Source organism: Capronia coronata (genome assembly GCF_000585585.1).
Source record: "Capronia coronata CBS 617.96 chromosome Unknown acBCG-supercont1.2, whole genome shotgun sequence".
NCBI classification, from domain to species: Eukaryota; Fungi; Ascomycota; class Eurotiomycetes; order Chaetothyriales; family Herpotrichiellaceae; genus Capronia; species Capronia coronata.
In genome coordinates, this window is record NW_006912894.1 from 740190 (window position 1) to 761286 (window position 21097).

A 21097-nucleotide genomic window follows, 5' to 3' on the forward strand; every position below is an offset into this window, starting at 1 on the left:
GACCAGACGAAGCGAACCAGCCAAAATGAGTAGCAACGCGAAAAAGTTGATGCAGAACAAGAACGGTGGGTGCTCGTCCTTTGGCATCCTCTTTCTCGAGATGACTCTGACAATTCCCAGTTGCGGGCGGTCAACTGGGCATACTATCTACAGATCCTCCGACAGGCTTCTATCGGGACGGATACTGCAGGACGGGCCCAGAAGACAAGGGCAATCATTCCGTGGCGGCCACTGTCAACAAGGAGTTCCTCGATTTCACAGACTCGAAAGGAAACAATCTGAAAAAGTCCGGAGTCAAAGATGGGATGAAGTGGTGTCTCTGTGCAACCCGGTGGAAGGAAGCTATGGAAGCAGCACAAACGGGGAAACTGTCGCAATCAGCGGTGCCACGAGTTCATCTGCACGCCTCCCACGAAAGCGCATTGAAGGAGATAAAGTACGGCGATCTGAGCAAATATGCGGCGCAGGGAGAAGCACCAAAGTCGGATAGATCCAGGCAAGATACACATCACGATCCTGCGTCATCCAAAGGTATTGCAAAGACAAGCACCGACATCAGTGGGAATTCAGAGACAACCGGTGGCGTCGGGGTGCGGACGTCTAAGGATGGGGAATGAGGAAGCGGCTTGAACGGAATCTGTTGCACATAGGTAGGTACATACTAGCATTGCAGTAGGTGTTGAATACCTGGTACAGTGGATATTCACAATTGACAGGCGCATGCAGCACTTCGTTGCAATATATCACTCTCTGCTCCACCGTAGATCACGTGTCTGCACCACCCTAGTACCAGGGCCGAGGCCCATTCACTCGCGCAGTCGAGACCGAAGAGACAAACTCGAAGTGCATCAACGTGTCAATAATACGCCGGACTCTTGTATGCTGCATAGTGGAACGATCACCAAACCATATACCATCCACCACCGCACCCTCAGGTAAGGGATTGAACGACCTCGGTCCTCTACCCTGCCAACATATATGGACTCCTGCCTTACAGAAACCTTTAGTTTCTCCTCCCATTCAGTGGCCATGGCATAGTGATTATCCCGCTTTCACCGCCCTCCATCAACATCCCTCTTTGAAGCGAGTGCAATACCCGAATCTCCGCATCATCATCAGCATCACCACTACGACACAAGCCCCCCGTCCTTCCATGACAACATCCGCTCGCACCTTGATCGCACAATTTGAGAAGGAATCGTGGAAGTTGTCTGAAGAGCCAAAGTTACCGGTCTGTGGCGCGGCGGCACGCCATGTCTGACTCCGTCGGTATGCTCATAACCTGGAGTCCATTGCACGCCTGCCGTTTCATTCTAATCATGAACCCCTCCAAACATAGATCGCGTCTTCGTCCACGCCCTGGCCACCGTCCGACGATTACCTCGCACGGGATCTTCACGACCACCCCCTTCTGCCCGTCTCCGCCTGTATGGCCTCTACAAACAATCCATGGAGGGAGACGTCGAATCGATCCTACCGCGACCGACGCTCCCTTCCGTCTCCCCGGATCCCAATAACTCCAAATCAAATAACGTCCACCGCTACGCTTCGCGGGACCTGCGAATACGCGAGGCCGAAGCCGAGATTGAGAAGTGGGATGCATGGCACAGCTGTGCGGGCATGTCCCGCACCGAAGCCAAGAGGCGGTATATCAGCACGCTGATCGAGACCATGAAACAATATGCGAGCGGGACACAGGAGGCTCGAGAATTGGTGGCGGAGCTGGAATTCGTGTGGAACCAGATCAAAAGCCAGAGTGGCAGTTCGGAGGACGAAGATGCAGATCCGCCCACGAGGCGACTGGAGCGGGCCGGTCTGAAACAGACACCACAGATCAGTATCCCGCCAGGTACTGGTGCTGGGACTGGTGCTGGAGCTGGTATCGGTATGGTAGCGGGAAGCAGTGGCCTCTTGAGCAGATTGAATTCCGATCCGAATCGGCTACGAGTACTATCGCCTGTTTCGCAACGAGACAGCGACAGCATTGTGGAGGGAGAAGAGGTGGATCCCGAGACCGGCGCCGTCATCAACCCCCTTCCGACGACGCAGCCACCAGCTATCGAAGCCGAATGGAGGCATCAAGTTGAATCACATCTACGACATCTCTCCACCGAGGTCGCCGCGTTGCGCGAGCAGTTATCAGCTCACTATCTGCTGTCTCCGTCGTCACTCTCTCCGTCCCTGACGTCCAGACGAAGGAGACTGCTCTATCGGATGTCCGCGTGGATGAAATGGTTGGCCTGGATCTTCGTCAGGCAGCTTCTCATGGATGCCGGACTGGTGTTGATGTTTATCCTGTGGGCGAGGTGGAAGGGTGACAAGGATCGCCGGGTCGAACATTGGGCCCGACGGCGCTGGAAAGAGGTTTCTCGATCTCTCGCAGATGTCGACAGGTGGCTGAGACAGTCAATACGAGTCATTCCTATACCGCGCATATGGAAGGGCCCTTGACTAGGGAGGATGGAACTTGACACAACTAGGGTTCCTTATATATGGGAAAGGCGATCTTTGTGGGAAATGACGACAGAACTCAATGAAAGGGGTCCTGTGAAAGGACTATTATGACAACAGAATACTCTGAACTTCGGTGCTTGGTGTCCAGTCGATGCATTGGCTTGTTACTTTCTAGTTGAGCTTGCCTTCGACAGCTTCGTTCGTGCTCGTGCGGTCTCAGGTCAGCCATGGCTGGGCTATGTACCTGTCTCAACATGCAGTGAGCGGTGCCCATCTGTTGGTCCATCTACAGCCAGTCCTGCCTCTTCTGCATTGTCAAGGACAAGGCGATCACTGTGCACACAGCAAGGTCTAGCTATCTTGTTGCCGCCCTCGCGCGCTAGACGTTTGTCTAGCCCCTTCAGAATTCGGTGTACTCTGCACCAAGTCCTCGAGGGAGAGTTTGGAATCCCTGAGACAGGAGGAACAATCTATTCCATGCCGCCGTCCGAGGCCGATTCTGTGAGGTGGACCGTCGAAGGCTCGACGAGCAAGATGCTTTTTCGGAATTTACAAGCCATCTCAATTCCATGCGTGTCATGGCAACATTTCCCATGTGGTCCCTCTCTTGTGGTGCAAGAATGAATAGGTGTTCCGGTCCCTCTTCGGGCGATGGACCAGCATGTTCTCCTGGTTCCACTGGCTTTGGCAATCAGGTATTCTTGTTGGGCGAGGGATTGTCTAAAGGGCTGGAAGCATTAGAGAATGTATCGTTATTTTCCCTTCGCAATAGCCATACTGGTGGTGGTAATTGTGGCAAAAATGCCATCGTCTCCCTGTTGTCTTTGGTGTGATCGTGATGAAAGAGCAACTTCCCAACGGTGCCTTATCCAAGGGCACGACGTGGTCAGTAGCTAGAGACATGTTCGTTGCTCTGTCCATCGCAGCCCGTGAGCACAGTATGGGTTTACATCCACGTGGGTGCCACTAATCATGCCCAGATGACGGACTTCCAGCAAAGTCAAAACTTGCATGAAGAATGTTGAATGTTCGGAGCTGACCCTAGTACGACCCAGAGGTCGGAGTCTCACCCGTCACTAATCATCGTCCTCATCACTGTCCAGGACTCGTCGTGCTCGGTTCCCCCTGGGCGCAACAGACACGCGGATGTTCGGCGTTTTTGATATGGCTGGTTTGGTGGGCTGGCCCAGAATTGCTTCCAGGTCCGGGAAGTCTAGTCCGTCGTGATCGAGGCTTTGCTGAGATAGGCAGACTCTGTTCTCTGGCACAGGAAACGGATCTGGCAAGAATGGGGAAATATCATCCTCGCTCGAGGTTACCTCGTCCTGGACAGGGCCTCTGTCACTTTCGTCATCGATGAAACTATCGTTGCCATCGTATTGACTGCTGATGAGTGGTGCTCCGCCTGTGCTGGAAGAGCGTATGTTGGCTGCTAGTCGAGATTTCTGGGTTGGTAACCGCACAGGTGCCGGTGGTCTCTTGCCAGTCGAAGCTTTGTATGCTGGGCCACGAGGCTTGTGAGCGGAGCTTTGTCCACGAGCCGACGGACGCGAGGTCCTTGCCGTTTTCTTGGACGCATTATCGGGACCATCCACCTCCAGACTCGACTGCGGTCCCGCTAAGTCCTCCACTTCATCATATTCCCAGGGGCGCTCCCACTCCTTACCAGGTTCGTGCATGGCCTTGAAAGCTTTCACTAGAGATTTGGTGGCTCTGGAGTGCTTGACTGCAACTGACTTTCCCAAGCGGCGTTGCTGTTCGGGAAACGCACCAAAATTCACATACTTGATGAACTCGTCTTGTAGTCCGGCGAGTCGAACATATCGTTGGTCCAGCTGGTCTTCCTCTTCTGCGGTCAAGACGACTTCTTCGAGGGGTGGTAACGAGGCGACCTCTACAACAGTCTTCCTTTTCGAACCCTTCTTCTTTTCTCTTGCCTTCTTGCCATTACCCAAGAAGCTGAAACCCGTGTCGACTCCATCAGGCATATGAAACTTCTTCGCGGGTTTCTTCAGATTTCTTGCTCTGCGTCGGTTCGGCTCCAAAGGCAAGTCCTGCGTGTTCTCGATCGGGATCTCCACCACACGCTTGTCGACGACTGGGCTGATCTCCTTTGGCACGATCCTGGGTGACTCGTCTTCATGGAACTTAAAGCCATCACCGCTTTCAATCTTTTCCTGCATCTTCTTGTAGTTGTCCTTCGCTTGGTGGTAATCTGCTTCCTCTTTGCCGCGCATCAGCAGCAGCGTGATCTTGCCAGCCCTCTTCCGGCCTGTACGACCCATTCGCTGCAACATGCGAATGGGAGACTTGGAGCAGTCATAACAGACAATCATGTCAACCTCACCTATGTCAAGACCTTCCTCGCCAATAGAAGTGGCGACAATAGTATTGTATGTTCCTGCTTTGAACTTCTTGATGGTGTCCAATTGGGTCTTCTGGTCCATCCCTTCCGATCCTTTCGTGCCAGATTGGCCGACAAAGACATGGGCCCTGATTATAGGACCATGTCTATTGAGCACTCTCACGATTTCTTCTGCACTGTCGCGATAATGTGCAAAGACCATGATACGAGTGCTCGAAGGCTGGTTAGTATTGCCCCGTCCTTCTCCAGCATCCAGGAAATGGTTCAACACGACTGTTTTCAGATAGGACAGTTTTGGATGCCCGACAAACTCGGGATTGTTGATCCAGGTCCTGATTCTGTTCATCATTTTCAGGAAATTCTCGTCGTTCGCCACCATTTTTGCGTATTTTCCTCCACCGGAAGCCTCGTCGGCGAACACTTTCATTTTGTGATAGAAGGGTGCAATGCCATGGTATTTCAAGAGTTCCAGGTTATGCGCCAGGCTCATCAGCACGGCGAAAACTGCCTGGACCTTACCTTTGAGCTTGGGATCGGCACGTCTACCGGGTTCCGAAACCCTCCATTTGTCCATTGCCATCTTCAGCCCGTACAGGGTGATCCTCTGGGGATCTTTGCCCCAATAGGCGTTCTGCGAAGCCACAATATTCACCAGAGGCTGAACCGCGGCAGAAAAGAGCTCCAGCGCCATCGACATTTCATCGCTGTTCTCGAACAACTCGATTTCGGTCTCGCGAGAGTGGACGAACTCACGAATGTCGAGAGAATCCTCTGTCCTGATTTCGACTCTAGCGATCCCAAGACCGTCAACGACTTTCTGGACCGCTTCGACTGTAGCTCCGGGAGTAGCAGTCAATGCGAGAACGCGGAAACTGGGATTGAAGCGCCTCAAGAATTTGACCACTTCGACATACGCGTAGTTTCCCGTCGCTTTGTGTGCTTCATCCACTACGATGAGGACAATTTTTTTCGGATCGCACATGCCGTTCTTCAAGTCATTGATTAGAGTCTGGGGGGTCATGAAAAAGACACGCTTTTCTTGCCATTCTTCGGCCCGGATTGCGGGTGGGACATCTCCTGTAAGCATCGTGGTTTGCGATCGTGGGATTCCGGCTATGTGGAAACATGCGTCGATTTGCTGGGACACGAGCGGCTTGGTAGGAGCCACAAAGACCATCTGCGCACTCTCTGTCCATCTATACCAGTTCAGCATGATGGTGGCGGCTATAAATGTTTTCCCCAGACCAGTGGGCAGGGCAACGAGGAGATTGTGGAAGAGGCCTCGGTGAGCAATATTGAACTGATAATCTCTGATTCTGCCCAAGTTTGTCGGATACACCCAGGTTTTCATCGCGTCTCGATTGATCTTGTGATGCGTAGGAGGCTCGTCCTTGTTTGCCAGTGGCCAGTTGTGGGCTCTGCTTTGAGTCTGTGTTCTTTGAAACTGCGTCCTTCGAGGCTCCTGTTGGGTACTAGTGTGAATCCCATATAAAGTGGTCTGGCGGAAAGATGACGCTCTTTGAAGCGAAGAACGGGAAGGGGGGCCTCCATTGGACTGGAAATCCTCACGCGTGCCTGCATTTCCTTGACCAGCCTCTGGAGCGTTGGTGGCGGCCTCGAGCGCCTCAAGTAAAGCAATGTCGTCGTCGTCATCCATACCAAACTCGTCATCTTGGGGGAACACCACTGGTGATTGGTTCGAGGTTCTCATGCAAGAATCAGGATTCTGTGTGGTCGATGGAGCAGGAAAACCTTGACGGGGTTTCATCCATCGTGCGCCTCTGATTCTCGAAGGACTCGACCACTGCTGAGTTAATTGTGTGACGAAGGTATCTGGTTGGCGATCACCGCAGACAGGTACGTAGATCCGGTCTTCGTATTTCGACTTTTGGTTCTGCTGATTCTCCTCGTCGTTGTTGATTTCCTCCGCTGTCTCACCGGAAGGAAGATCATACTCTTCATCCTCTGACAAGTCATGGGGGCGGTCCTTAACGCGCCGACGTTTTCGAGATCGCGGATTGTCGTCAGTCTGAGAGCTTGGGACCAGAACATCATCCGAGGAGCTGCCTTCGGCTTCGTTGTCGATGAAATCCATATTGATGCCTACAATATGTGGCGGTTGTTGCCGTTGAAGTTCATTTGCTAGCGGACAATTTCTAGGCGTCGGAAGCAGCGCAGGAACGCGCTTCCGTGACGTACTAAGACGCGTCGGACGCGACGCACGCGACACCATGTGACCAGACCGATTTATTTCAGTCAGGCTGCAAACGCGTTCAATCTACGCTTCTTTCTACCCACTCCTCCACAATCAAGTCATCGCTCTCAAATTCATCTGGCACTTTTCCTGGGGTTTCCTGGGGTTGTGCCGTCCCACCAGGATCCTCTTCTCGATGACGGTTCAATATAACACCTCAGTGTCACGGTTTTATAGCAGCCCATCTGGAGAAGGCTCCGCGCAGACTGCGAGGCTCCTGCATAACGCACCCCTCACTGCGACTGATGCGAAATGGAAGACTACAATGTTGTCTTCCTTTCCATGTCAAACGTCGGAATCATCTAAACGGCCTTGCCGATGAGACGATAACCATGACTAGATGAGCTATTCTAGTATCGCCGCTATGTCGTACGAAGTTTTCAATAGAGCCCAAATGCGAGCGACATTGAAGGAATGCCTACCTCGATACTCAGCACAACGTTGACTAAACAAAGAGGACACAGTGATTTGGGAAAGATAACAGCGGCTGGCTTGAGATATATGCGAACACCACACACTGAACTGGGGCAGCCCACGCGTGAGCCATTCAAAGGGTTCCTCTGAGGTCTCGCTGCATTGGCGGCGGGCGAATGAGCATCAGTCGCGGTGTTGTCCTGAGGATCGCAATCAAGAAACTGGACGACGAGCGGAGCTTATGAGCCTCTATTCCTGCTATTTCTGTTAGCGATGCTGCGTTGCATATGGAAGCCTCTAGGAACTGACCAAGGACGCTGACCAAAGGGACCACTTCCTGCGAACCATCCAAAACACCGAGTCCTTGTTTATAGGAAATTGTGAGGACTTTGATCTATTCAGTCGTCGCCTTCAGGAAGGCCCCGAATGAAGATTTGCAGAGCGTTCGTTGTGTTTACCCAGCAGCACCAGTGTCACGTCTGCCTCGCCGACGCTGCGCGCGAAAGCGAAATATCTGCAGCAGTGTGAGTGTATTCTGTGATATACGCGGTTCTGATGATGCCTGTTGTCAAGCTGCTTGCGTCAATGTGCCATGTCCTAGTCAAACCCAGCCAAAGGCAACGACGGCTTGTGTAGAGCAGTGTCCACAAGGTACTGGTACCCAAAATCTGAGACCGAACAGTACGCCGATTGCCCGGCTTCTTGTGTTAGCCCGTACTTCTTATTCTACCAGCACTATTGGCTCCGGTGCGACAGCCAGCAGTGACTCTGTAGCTTCGACCTTGGGGGCAGGGGCCGACAGGCTTCACGTAGGCAAGATCGGACTCGCAGTTTTTGGTCTGGTCATTGCAGGCCTAGCTTTGTAGGATCGAGGACGATCTGATCGCAGCATGGAGTCAATGGATGCAAGGAAAGCTTGTAGCCATTTCAGAAGGATAAGCAAGACTGCATCAAGGTCACTTCTCGAGCTGTGTTCTGCTGTCAGGAGGATGCCTGCGAGGGGCTCACATAATAACATCTCTCTGTGATTGCGGCAACATGAATATTCTCACCATGATCGGGGCCAAGCGTAGCCAGAAAATGTAGCACAGGTATAAAGGTACCCAGGGACCAAGTGGTAGTAGTAGTTGTCGATGCTGGCACCATCCACACCCTGGTCACAATCAAGATCAAGGATCAAGGTCTGAGGAAGGAAGAAACTACAGGGACCAGGTATGCCTGATGAGGCTCCTTAGGCGCCCTAGGTAACCCTAGGCCTCCCAAGCCACCACTGCAGACTGCACAGCACGCCACCCGTTTCCCCCCTTGGCGTTGACGTTTCCCATCTGAGTTGCGGCTTTGCAGATCCCGCTTGGACCCTTCCAACGCGCATAAATAGGGTATAGCACCAGTGATAGTAGATAAATGTATAGAAAAGATCATTGCCGCGGCTGACAGTCGTGCATTACTATACCAAGAGTTCCCTATCTTTGTCTTATTCACAGTTAGTGCGAGCCTCCTTTTGTTCCATCCTCTTTTGTCGTCTCTGTATGTCTCTGTATATCTCCTGAACACCGATTCTGTCCTAGACCCCATTTCCATTGCTCCCCGGGCGGAAGCTCCGGGATGGTTTTCATGTTACCTTAGAACACACACCACGAGCCGATGAGACAGCATCCAGGGGTAAAGCAACTTCCACCGCGTCTGTACCGATCCTCCCCGCGAGCCTGCCTATTGTGAACCAAAGTCTCCGACATCAGAGTCTTCCGAACCTCGAGCGCGTCTGTAGAGACCACAAACCTCCGAGTGGAGCCTTTGAAGTCGACGCGATCCATGCATTGGAGTGCAGGGACTGAGTTCGGACAAGAGACAGGCCTGTACAGACAGGGCTTATAGGACAAGATGCCGGACATACACTTGCCATCGTTCAGGTCTAGCCAACGGCTTCGCAAACCTCTGATCGAATATTGTACCAATGAATGGCGGAATGGCGCGGCTTATGACCCTCCGTTCGGGTCGAGATTTGACGAGGACAGATTCGTGGACCGGCTCGAGATTTTTGTGGACAGAGCTCTTGCGGTAATACGGGCGCCGAAATTTCGAAGACTGGCTCTGTTATTGGTGGTCCTCACACTCACTTCGACCGTGTTATGGATCAAAGTCATGGCACCGTTCCTGAAGGAGGAGCGAGCAGCATGGTCGTCACTCAACAAACACGCCGAATCGGCCGGCGATGGTCTGTTTGGAGCCAATGTCCGCCCGCAATTCTCCGACATGGTCTATATGCAGACTCTCGATCGCAGTCTGGTGCCCGGGTCATTGAATGAAAAAGGAGAATCCTCGACCAAGAAGAGACTGGTGTTTGTCGGAGATGTTCACGGCTGTCGCGAGGAACTGGAGCGCCTGCTGAAGAAAGTCAAGTTTGACCCCAAAACAGATCACCTGGTGGCCACGGGAGATATTGTCAACAAAGGGCCAGACACGCCTGGAGTGGTGGATCTCCTGCGCGGCTATAAGGCTTCTTGCGTGCGCGGGAACCACGAAGACCGACTTCTCCTGGTCGCGGACGCAATAAAGTCAAATTCATTAGAGTCGAAGAAGAACTCGGGCCACGACTCAGAGGGAACCGTGAAAGCCGACGACGAGGAACGAAAGCTGGCGCAATTGCTCAATGCCGAGCAACTTGCCTGGCTCAAGTCGTGTCCTGTCATGCTTCGAGTAGGACAGTTGAAAGCTTTTACCGGTGAGGTGGTGGTCGTACACGCCGGCCTTGTCCCGGGTCTTGCTCTGGAGAATCAAGACCCATCTTCGGTCATGAACATGCGCGTTCTTGACCTCTCCACTCATTTACCCTCGAAGGAGCACGAGCGCGAAGGAAGTGTGCCGTGGTACAAGCTGTGGAATAAATACCAACAGTTGATCCCAGCGCAGCAACGGCTGGCCCAGTTGAAAAATCGAGGCAAATCGAGGCCAGGTGAAGGGCAGATCACCGTCATCTATGGCCATGACGCCAAAAAGGGTCTGCGACTGCAGAAATTCTCAAAGGGACTTGACACTGGTTGTGTGAGCGGAGGCAAACTCACCGCACTAGTCGTGGATGACGCTGGAAAGCAGAAGGTTGTCCAGGTCGGGTGCAAGGACAGTCGCAAGCGGCCACCCGTTCAGGTCGACGTCGACAATATCCTCCGGAAAGGGATCACAGGGCCGCCGCTCGGCGGAGATGCGGATTAGATGTCTGCTTGAAAGATGGGTTGATTTCACGTTTCGCTCGAGATGGCATAGCGGTCGGGTTCGGGCTTAGGATACCACTGTTCAATGTACACTTTTCGCTCCGGAGTCTTGGAGTTGTCAATTCTCGATTCTGGTCGCATCCCTTGCATGGAGTGATGACTTGCTGACCGAAAATAGATCAGCAGCAGAACATGGGACACGGGTCGTGCACCAGACTGGCACTGTTTGACCAATGCGAGCTCCCCAGAAACAAGGTGAGTCGTCTGAAACACTGGGAAGGGCTCATGTTAGACACCTCCAAGTCAACATCTGCGACAAGAGTCTTCATGGCGGGTTGCTACAGTGTGTGGAATGCGAGCCTGGTCCGTGTCGCTCTTTGTTCACATGCGGTCTTTTCGAGGCGACAAAGTTTCCGAATGCGGTTGTCTCAGAGTCGAGCTCATTGGTCTTTCAATTGTCTATCTGATCGCAAATGGTTCTTTGTGTCTGCACTTGTCTGTCACTGCCACCACACTAGATACCATTTCACCTGAGTCGACCACAATGCCCCTCCATCACCTCGTACGATGCATTCGACAACGCTTTCCACGAGACAAGAGCAGAGCTACACCCGAGGTTCATTTATAGCCAAAGGTTAACAAAGTGTTCAGGTTGTCATAACCACCACTGCACGGATATTGGTGGAGGGTCGCGACTTTCCCATTCAACTTTCAGATCGGCTACAGGTTGTCAAAATGGAGTCTACCCCGAAAACCCCAGACGCGGACACGGAAATCCCAACAGGACAACAAGTGGCCAGTGTGTCCAGAGAAGGCAGCGGTCTCGGGCTATTGACGTCGCCCCAACGTAAGCTGGAGCGTCCACGAGCAAGCGGCAGACGTGCAGAGTTCAGCCCGCCACGAAGAAGTCCACCTACCTCGAACGGAAGCGGTAGCGGACGTATCTACAACTCTATCATCGCGCAGGCATCTCCCTTACTCAAGGCCGCCGCAGACACGAAGCGAGAACCAGACCAGCTTGTCGAGAACACCGAGGAGGCGCCGGGACCCATACCATATGAGCCCTCGGCATCAGCAACGTCCATGCCAGAAGTCCCTCCAGTACTGCAGCAGGGCAATGCAGAAACAGACAAACTAGCCGAGAAGCACATCCCGGATGAGGAAATGCGGGCCAAATATGGACCGCTGCTTGCTCAGAAAGAATATTTGCAGAAGGAGCAGAAAGAGCTTGGGAACAAAATGGACATCCTTGAACGTGAATACGAAACGCAAAGAGAGCAGTTGGAGAAATATCCGGAAAAGCTCTCCCAAGTCGAAGATATTGTGGCTCAGACAAAACAGGAAGTTGTCCTCATCGCGGGTACCGCTAACTTCTTGTACGACTCCTACCTTGATATCAAACAGAATCTCGAGGCGCTCAAACGTCGCAATGCGGATTTCGAGCGGTCAAACAATGTGTGTCTGCAAGAGGCGGCGGCCGCACGAAAAACAGAGCAAGAAGCGCTGGACAAGTACCATTCCAAGGACGAAGAGATGGCGAATCTTCTAAAGATGCTGGAAGAGTCTAAGACAGAAAATATGCGACTAAAGAGTCAGCTTCAAGCCTCCAAGAAGCAATACGAGGGCCTACGCAAGGACCTCGAGGGCTGTCGCCGTTGGCTTGACAAGGCACGCACAGAACAGCTTCGAAAGGACCGAGATCAACTTCAATTCTGTGATAACTGGTTAATGGACCTCCTACCCAAGAAACAACCATTCCGACATCTTTCAACATCGTCGGCGACTCAATACCAAACCTTGGAAGACTATATCAACAGTTCGCCCATGGGGACTGTCCCTCCGTCTATCAAAAGCCTAGCCAATACGCCCAGGAGTGCCACAGTCAGACATCTTCCTCCGAGAAATAGGGCTTCCACAGGACCAATGCTGTCCAACATGCGGTTCTCGTTACCTCAATCTCCTCGACACCCAGTCCCGTCACCAGCTCGACCGCTTCAGCCTGCTGCTTTGGACAACAGTGTGCCAGCCTCGAGCCAGGCCCAGGTTGAGTCAGCAGCGTCCAGTCCTCAGCTGCCGTACTGGGTGACGGAAGGTAATGGAGAAAATGCTTCTCCTCGTCCCTCTCGCATGTCGCTTGATCTTGCGGACCTTCAGAAACAAATCAATATTTCAGGTCTGGTATTTTCGGGATCGCCTTCCAATCGACTCTCTCTACCACGCTCATTGGATAGTCCTAGCCGTCCGGCACCCTTGAGAATTCGGACCGCTGCAGGCCAAGGACAAGAGGAAGAGGGCATCAGTTCGGCCGGAGCAGTCAGGGAGGACAACGGGTCGCAGCGTTCGCCGGGGCAGACTGGCTCTCGAGACGAGGTTGAACCTGCCGTGAACAGACAAAGCCCTCCAGGCCGGTCTGCAGAACCGGCGGAAGGAGGTGACGGCGGCAGTGACGATGCGGCTGACTTGGAGAGTCAGTCACGATTGGAAACCCTCTCTCCTATATCGCTGACTTCTATGAATATTCCTGGCTCGAACAACAAGGATGAGGAACCAGACGCGGAGATTGAAAGCATTCGAACGCCTGCAACGGCCGGTGATCTGTCAGACGTCAGCGAAGAGAGTCATGCTCAGTCACTCCAGATAGCCTCAAGCGGAAGAAACACGCCTGCACCATCGCCAGGATCTAACAGCGTCAGCCAGGACCTGGTTTCCTCTGAAGAGCTGCTGCCACCCCCGAGAACAAGCAATCCAGAAACGGCGATCCAAAGAAGATCCAGCTCGTCGTTAAGCAATCCTCGATATCTAAAGGCGGACAACAACACCACATCTTCTTCCACCAGCAACATGCGACTATTAAATGGATCGCGCCGGACCAGCATGAGCGAGAGACCACGAGTAGCAGCCAGGAATCTGGCTCCCATCAAAACCATACCCCAAGCTCTTCAGAGTAGCATCCCGACCAAAGTTTCGCCTCTCCGAACTCCCGTTCGGCTCTTGGGCTCAGCTGATGAAGCACCAATATCTCGAACGACATCGCTCTCTCCGCGGCTAGTGAAGGTCGACGATACCGCAGCCACTAGCAGTGCCATTGGGTATCCTCAAACTCCCGGTCTGCGGAGACGTGCGCCCATGTCGCCTCTGAATGCGTCCTACCAACCACCTCATCTTCAACTATCGACCCCCTTCGAAGAGCGGCTCCAAGCGAACGTTATGTCAACTCCTTCGCCGCCGCAGCCATTTGCAGGACTGAGAACTCCAGAAATCAATGCCGAATCTTCGGAAGACGTTTCTCCTGGTACAACCATCGTTGGATCGGACTATTCAGACAATGGTGGCAGTGGGCACGCTTGCTGTTTTCCGGACGACGAGGGAGCGGGGACTTTGAGAAGCATATCTTTAAGTCCGACGCTGTCCCCAAGGCCGGGTGAGGCATTTCAAGTACATCATACTGATGGCCGACCAAGGGATGTCTCCTCTGATGATGATTTCGCTGCGCAACGCCATCCGGTCATGGAGCCAATTGATGATGTGTGTGGTGGTACCATAATCCTTGCAGAGAACTATGGGACAACACCAGGGTTCATCTCCAAAGGTGTAAGCGCTCTTCGACGACTTCCTGTCGATCCTCGCATGAGTCCCAGTCTCTCCAGCGGAACACTAGAGGTTGTGATGACCCCGATTGTCTCGACGATGGCATCGTTAGCCAGTGCCATCGCCTCCATTGGCCGCAATTCGGATTCCCCTCTCAACCGGAGTCACTCCCCTGCCCGTGGAAGTGGAAGTGGAAGTGGAAGTGGAAGGGAGAGCGAGAGTGAGCCCGAGATTGGAAGTGAAAGTGAGCTTGAAACAGAAGATGACTACAAGACACCAGTCCCGACTTCACCTCAGCGCAGCGACCGAACAGAGACGGCAGACTCAACTTCAAGATTAGGGCCGAGGACAATGCACAGAGAGAACTCATCTTCAGGACCATTCAGCCAAGGTCAAAATATTTCTTCTCAATCAAAGACAGCGAGAGAAGGAAAGTCATACTCGACATGGCCATCACCACTTGGAGCAAAATGGAAGCAGTGGGCTCAACAATATAAGATCAGCTCGTCATTTGGCCGTCTTTCAAGAATCACATCCACAACACCCACACCCACACCTACATCCACATCCACAGTCACGCCCTCGAGCCAAAGTCCAAGCACCCGAAGACGTCGACATCTGTTCATCGTCATCCTAGTGGCATACGTGACGATGGCCCTGTTCGTCCTCAAGTACGGACCTATGGCGACGTTCTATAGCAGTACCAGCACCAATCCTACCACTGCTCGTATACCGCGCCATACGATGGAGAGCTCGCTGAACAGACAGGATTCGATGATGAGTACATATCCTTCCGACCAGACACAAGCTCATGAGGCTGCATTAACCGAGATGGACGCATCAACATTGACGCTGACGTTAACGGAGATACCACGTCCGGTCGAGCCCTGCACACCCGTTCCCAAGAAGACACGCTTTGCGCATGACCATACACATCCTAAGTCTGCTGGTGGCACTGCTCATTCGAGCCCAGCAAACCATCTCGACGAACTCTGCACTCTTACGCCTCTTCACGCTTCCACGTCATGCGTCATTCCCAACGAAATGCCAGACTTGGAGTCTAGGTCTGACTCTGAAGCTGGGTCTGAGTCTCACTGTGATCACGCGCAAGTCTCGGACAATATACAGAGTATCTACTCCTGGGTGATCAAGTCCATCACAGACCTCAGTCGCAGATACTCCACCCGCACGTCAGAATCGAGGTCCCGGACTAGTGTTTTCACTCTTGTGCCCAAGGCAGACCCGAAGGAAGCATTATCAAAGCAAGACACAGGTACAGGCGACACTTCAAAGACAGTATCTCCACCCACGACAAGACTTGTCTCCTTGACGCCACTTTCACCGCAAGATGCCGCTTCAATGCCATTGTTTAGCTACCAAAATCAAAGCCTTCTCGAAATGCAGCAGAAAGAGCGAGAGAAGCAGAAGAAGAATCGAAAGCAGAAGCAGAATCCAAGCCAGACGCTCTGGACCAAGATCCTCAATCAGCCCCAAAACCCAGACCAGGTTGAAAGTTATCACGACCACAGACAGGACAATACCAAATCTCACCATAACCACTATACTCCCGCAAAAGACTCGAACCGCAACGACCACTTCAGCCATTCTCAATATCAGTATCAGTATCAGTCCCAACGTCGCTCCTCCCGCTCCGTAGGCCCCGCATATTGGGGGTTCGTTCCAGGCCTCGAGCGACGACTTGATATGTTCAAACTCGATCTCCTGAACTGGCTTATGGGAGAGGAATGAATGGAATGAATACTACTACGAGGAAACGGAAGTTGAGTTACTTGGAGACTGAGAAATAACCTCCTTATGCCAGCTGCGGAAGGAGTCCAGCTAAGGGTAGGGGGAAGTATATGGAGATTCAAGGACACCGTGAAGTACCTGGAGGTTCAAGAAGTCTTCAACAGGGAAATGGAAGTTCTCAGATCTCCAAAGATGGTGGATCAAGCCGTCTCTAACGCCACCAACACCACAGACGGAAAGAGAAGATTGACGTGAATAAGAGTTAGTAGACTCACTGTGGTCTCCGTCGAGGTATTCAAGTTTACAAGTCCTCAAGCTTCTAGGTTACCTATGTAGATAGATACTGAAATACCTAATATACCTAATTATTGTCGGTAACGTAGCTACAGTGCATACCTTGTAGCGACTGGCCAGACGGGTATCACTATCACTATCCTCGTATTCGCCATAGGTGTTGTGTGTGACGAGGCTGTATGTAGTACAGTGGAAGGAAGGCGAGGCTGGCGAATAAGGGGAAACCTGAGGTAGATTGAGCAGCGCCCATCGAACTTGAAGGGTCAGATTGGACTGCAGAGGCAATGTGCTACTTACCTGGATACACTCTTCCCTTCCGACTACCTTAGGTACCTACAGTACAGCAGTGACAGCTTGAAGTCCACGGCGATTAATAGTCGATCAATGCTGTTTTCTGACGAGGAGGAAGATAGACAAGTCCCGATAGCGGAAGATATCCTCATTAGTCTTATCCAACTTCATCTTTACGCGTCTCGTCGAGGGATATGGATCACTCACGCCCTGTTACATCTTGGAGCGATATTACAGGAATGCCCTCAGTCAGTCACTCAGTCATTCACTTGATCCTCGTGCCCATCAAAAGAAAAGAAAAGAGTCGATAGAACCAAGTCGTTGATCGCCAGACGCTTTCATAGGGCGAACTCCCACTATGGCTAACGAATGCAAGATAGCTGTTGTCGGGTAAGCAAGTCACTTACAACACCCTCTATCCTCTACCCTTTATCCTCTATCCTCTACCCTTTATCCTCTATCCTCTATCCTCTATCCTCTATCCTCTATCCTCCATATCCCATTACCTACCAAACACCCACGCCTACCCAACCTCTCCACGACCCTTATGTCCAACTACCTAACTATACTCTCATTGATTCCAGCGCCGGCATCATCGGTCTGACCACAGCCCTGACACTCCAAGAACAAAGCCCCAACAGCAGCAGCATCACCATCATCGCCGCCCACTTCCCAGGCGATGAATCCATCAACTACACATCGCCCTGGGCCGGCGCGCACGGCCGAGTCTCGCCAGCGCTGACGGCCCATGACCGCCAACTGGCGCAATACATGCAGACGACGTACGACGTCCTGCAAGCCCAATCGGCCGGCCACCCGGAAACCGGGGTCCTGTTCATGGACGGCTACGAGTACCTCGCCCACCCGTCTGAGTCGTACACGCAACTGCGCGACGGGATCGGCAGCGCGCCCGGGTTCCGCGTGCTCACGGCGTCCAAGCTGCCACCCGGCATCAAATGGGGCTGCACGTATCGCACGTGGAGCCTGAATCCACCGGTCTACTGCGCCTTCCTGCTGCGCCGATTCATCCTGCGAGGCGGCAAGACGCGGCGCGTGCGACTGCAGAGCCTGGCGGAAGTGGTGCCCAATATAGCGCCTCAGGCAGATCTCGTGGTGAATTGTTCTGGTGTTGGGTTTGGAGATAAGGATGTTTTTCCAATCAAAGGTAAAGAGAGAGTCGAATGCGAAGTAAAGTTGCTTGCCCTGGCTTGCCTTGACCCGGAGTTGTCCTGCCCTGATCAAACTCTTCCCCCAACCTCTTGTTTTGCCACGGATCTTTCAAAGAAAGAGTTAGGCCAAAGTCATACGTGATATTGACATTACGACACCTGGTCAGACATACATTGGATTCGAGTCGATTGAATTGCGCTAACGTCGGTCTTTCCCCTTCCTCTCTCAACAGGCCAAACATGTCTAGTCTCCAATCCATGCGACAGGACCATCACGCAACAAAACGTCGACGGAACATGGACGTTCATCATCCCGCGCCCGCTGGAAGGCGGCACAGTCATCGGCGGAACGAAAGTCCCCCATGATTGGTCTATCACCGCCTCCATGGAAACCAGGCGCGAGCTATTGTCCAAAGCCGCAGCGATGTATCCTGCGATCCTCGAGGACAGCAAAGACGGCAAATCAAGCAAAGCTAAACCCAAAGGCGAGTTCCATGTCATCCGTGATATCGTGGGACGCAGACCGGCGCGCATCGGCGGCTTCAGGTTGAGTGTCGAGGAGTTGCAGAGTGGTTCTGCTTCCAGTTCCAGTTCGAGTTCCAGCTCGGGTTCGCGCCCTGTGAAGCTCATCCACGCTTACGGTGCGGGCGGGTCGGGGTATGAACTGTCATGGGGCGTGGCGAGGGAGGTTGCGAAGCTGGCTTTCGGGGAGCGAGGGCTTAGTAGGCCGCACCACCAGCAGCAGCTCAAGGCCGCGCTGTAGGACACGCACATATACACATACACAATATGTGTGGGTTTTCTGACATAGAGTAAGCCGTGACTACTCCGGCTGAGGATGGAGTTGGAGTCATAGAGTATACAAAGTACATAGACACTATAGACACTACAGACGTAGTGGGCGGTTGTCTAAGGGAATAAAGACACGCCAAACAAGTATGGTATTTGCCTGCTTTTCTCTTTCTCTGTTTTCCTTTCTCATTGTAGGGTGCCTTGGGACTCAAATGGATTCGATTCTCTCCATGAAGCAAATGAAGTCGATAATACGGGGTCCTTAGAGGGTGCCGATCGAGTGAGTCTTCAGACCACAACCCCTGAATATCTCAGCCTCGCGAACAGCAAAGTCTTCCCTTCCTGCAAAGACTACCGAGTAAAGTACAAATATCGGTTGCCGTCGTATCTAGGGTCTAAAATATCCAGATCTACGGTTTGGAAATTCGCCTTCTAATCCTCATATAAGTGCGACATATGGATGGGGTCTCATCAACTCTTGTACGGCTTCCAAGATATGTAGACTACTGACTATAATAAATACCAAGAAAGATGACTCGCGACGCGCCCCCGATGTCAGGGGCATAGATGCACTTGATACAGTAATTTACCCATCAACCACATCTTGTTTGTCTATGTGACTTCCTTCTGTTTTGGCCCATTTTTGTAGAGAGGCGTTGAAGGCAGGGATGGCTGAGAAACAGACAGGGACAAGGGTCGCGAATACATGGAATGTGATGGATAATGGTATTTATAGCATAACCTGATATTCGTCCCAAATCTATCGTACACTCGCTTCTGACTCACTACAATCAAGGGCACCCTCCGAACAACACAATCAAGTTTGCCATATTCCGCCACCGTCGGTAGGGATCAGACCGGTTAATTCCAAGTCGTGGATACAATCCAAACCCTATTCAATAACAACAACTTTGCGTGAAGGTGGGAGGCAGTTGACTTGGTCCCCCAACTGTAAAGAGTGAGAGTCAGTCGGTACCATAGAACCACAGTACCAACCCCTGATTTTCGTTATTGAGTCTTGATTTCCGTTCGTGCCCGGGAGGAGTTTACAATCCAACCCCTTCAATTCCCCTCTCTTAACGCCCGCAATGCCTAGTGTATCTCATAAATATGTTCTGCTTGAGCTCTGCCGACGTGTCTCAGCTCGATCCTTGCCGGCCGTGTTTGATGTCATGAATGTGGTTCAGTTCTTCTCATCATTGATGACCTCACCGTTGTTGGCCTCCACATCCTCGTACTGTGGTGGAGGAGGGAGTTCACTGTCAATCAACAAGGCATCCTTTTCTTCCTCGTCGACAACAATCTCAACCACGCGAACGTCTCTGTGGCGGGGTTGGCTGTTGCGGCGGTATTTGATCCAGAGGAAAGAGATCAATTGACCTAGAAGCATGCCGATGGCACTGGCCATAAGACCACCAATAACGCCAAGAAGGGCCGGGATGATGAAGAAGCGCAGAGTTTGATGAAGCATGAGTCCGAAGTGGTGAAGGCTGTGGTGATGTCCGCCCATATGGTGGCCGTGTCCGTGTCCGTGTCCGTGTGCCTCTCCATGATTCATGCCTTTCTCTCCGAACTTCTTTCCCTTGCAGCCTTTGCGTCCGACCCAACCTTTAGCAGCATGGGCATGTGCCTTGGCAGACTCCATGATGGTCTGCAGGCGTGCGGCAATAATCGCTCTCAGTCGGCAGAGGGACCATCTGGGAGACGTGTCACAGGTGGTGGCACCTGGAGTCTCCTCGAATGGAATGGCGGAGACGCGTGCAATCGAGGTCTGGTCTGGCGATTGGACCAGGTCGATTTCGAGAGTGTCGACCTTTACTGGCTGACCTTGCAGACCCAAGATTGTCAGTCTGACGGGAAGGATGGACATGTCGGGTTCGTCTGCGGACGCCACTGGTGGCAGTCTCTCATATGCGTAGTCAAGCTGGATCGGGGCTGTTTGTTCTCCATCTTCCACTCTTATCTGAGGAGCCATGACCGGATCAAATGGAGTGGCGGCATCTTTGGGCATGACGGGGAAGCCGTTGACGGTCAATGTTTGGTCGGAATCAACCTCCAGTTCAAGATGCTGCACGAAGACACAGTGATTAGCATTTGTACTTCCCTCCGGACGGACGGGTATGTGCTTACTATCCTGTTCTCGACGTCATATTGAAGCGCTGTCGTATCGTCAACACCAAAGAAAGGACAGCCCGGACAGTCGAGGTCAACGGCATGAGCTGGTTTTGCTAGGAGAGCGGCGAGTTCGGATTTGGCCTGCTGGGCTGCCTTGGAGATTTCGAGGGGGACGAGGAATGCTGAGGCTTCGAGAGCCCAAGCACCAACGAGCAGCGCAGAGGTTAGGTGCATGATGTCGTTGTTTTGTTTTGTAGACAGGTACTGTGTAGGTAGACGAGCAGTCACAATGATAGAAGAGAGGAGGATTCAATATGGGATGGAGCAAGAGAGAGGATAGAAGGAAGAGTACGGTTGCGAGGGAGGATTGCAGTCTAGGATGGTGTGTGTAGTGGTGTGGATG

General features: G+C 52.5%; 8 protein-coding genes across 8 annotated transcripts; 6 read left to right on the forward strand and 2 right to left on the reverse strand.

Annotated features, from left to right (window-relative positions):
• Positions 1-25: 25 nt before the first annotated feature.
• A1O1_01938 (uncharacterized protein) lies at positions 26-617 on the forward strand (the record flags this gene model as incomplete). The annotated part of the gene is made up of 2 exons (XM_007722850.1): positions 26-65; positions 121-617. 2 exons carry the CDS (start codon positions 26-28, stop codon positions 615-617), a joined length of 537 nt encoding a protein of 178 aa, XP_007721040.1.
• Positions 618-1253: 636 nt separating this feature from the next.
• Positions 1254-2451, forward strand: A1O1_01939 (uncharacterized protein; the record flags this gene model as incomplete). Its single annotated transcript, XM_007722851.1, has 2 exons — positions 1254-1269; positions 1340-2451. 2 exons carry the CDS (start codon positions 1254-1256, stop codon positions 2449-2451), a joined length of 1128 nt encoding a protein of 375 aa, XP_007721041.1.
• A 1079-nt stretch (positions 2452-3530) lies between these two features.
• On the reverse strand, positions 3531-6914 carry A1O1_01940 (fanconi anemia group M protein; the record flags this gene model as incomplete). Its single annotated transcript, XM_007722852.1, has 1 exon — positions 3531-6914. One exon carries the CDS (start codon positions 6912-6914, stop codon positions 3531-3533), a length of 3384 nt encoding a protein of 1127 aa, XP_007721042.1.
• Positions 6915-8044: 1130 nt separating this feature from the next.
• On the forward strand, positions 8045-8353 carry A1O1_01941 (uncharacterized protein; the record flags this gene model as incomplete). Its single annotated transcript, XM_007722853.1, has 1 exon — positions 8045-8353. A coding segment is annotated over one exon (309 nt), but the record flags the coding sequence as incomplete, so codon positions are not given.
• Positions 8354-9368: 1015 nt separating this feature from the next.
• Positions 9369-10697, forward strand: A1O1_01942 (uncharacterized protein; the record flags this gene model as incomplete). Its single annotated transcript, XM_007722854.1, has 1 exon — positions 9369-10697. One exon carries the CDS (start codon positions 9369-9371, stop codon positions 10695-10697), a length of 1329 nt encoding a protein of 442 aa, XP_007721044.1.
• Positions 10698-11431: 734 nt separating this feature from the next.
• A1O1_01943 (uncharacterized protein) lies at positions 11432-16033 on the forward strand (the record flags this gene model as incomplete). The annotated part of the gene is made up of 1 exon (XM_007722855.1): positions 11432-16033. The coding sequence occupies one exon, from the start codon at positions 11432-11434 to the stop codon at positions 16031-16033; it is 4602 nt and encodes a 1533-aa protein (XP_007721045.1).
• Positions 16034-16987: 954 nt separating this feature from the next.
• Positions 16988-18550, forward strand: A1O1_01944 (uncharacterized protein; the record flags this gene model as incomplete). The annotated part of the gene is made up of 2 exons (XM_007722856.1): positions 16988-17783; positions 18021-18550. 2 exons carry the CDS (start codon positions 16988-16990, stop codon positions 18548-18550), a joined length of 1326 nt encoding a protein of 441 aa, XP_007721046.1.
• Positions 18551-19762: 1212 nt separating this feature from the next.
• On the reverse strand, positions 19763-20928 carry A1O1_01945 (uncharacterized protein; the record flags this gene model as incomplete). Its single annotated transcript, XM_007722857.1, has 2 exons — positions 19763-20647; positions 20710-20928. 2 exons carry the CDS (start codon positions 20926-20928, stop codon positions 19763-19765), a joined length of 1104 nt encoding a protein of 367 aa, XP_007721047.1.
• Positions 20929-21097: the final 169 nt, after the last annotated feature.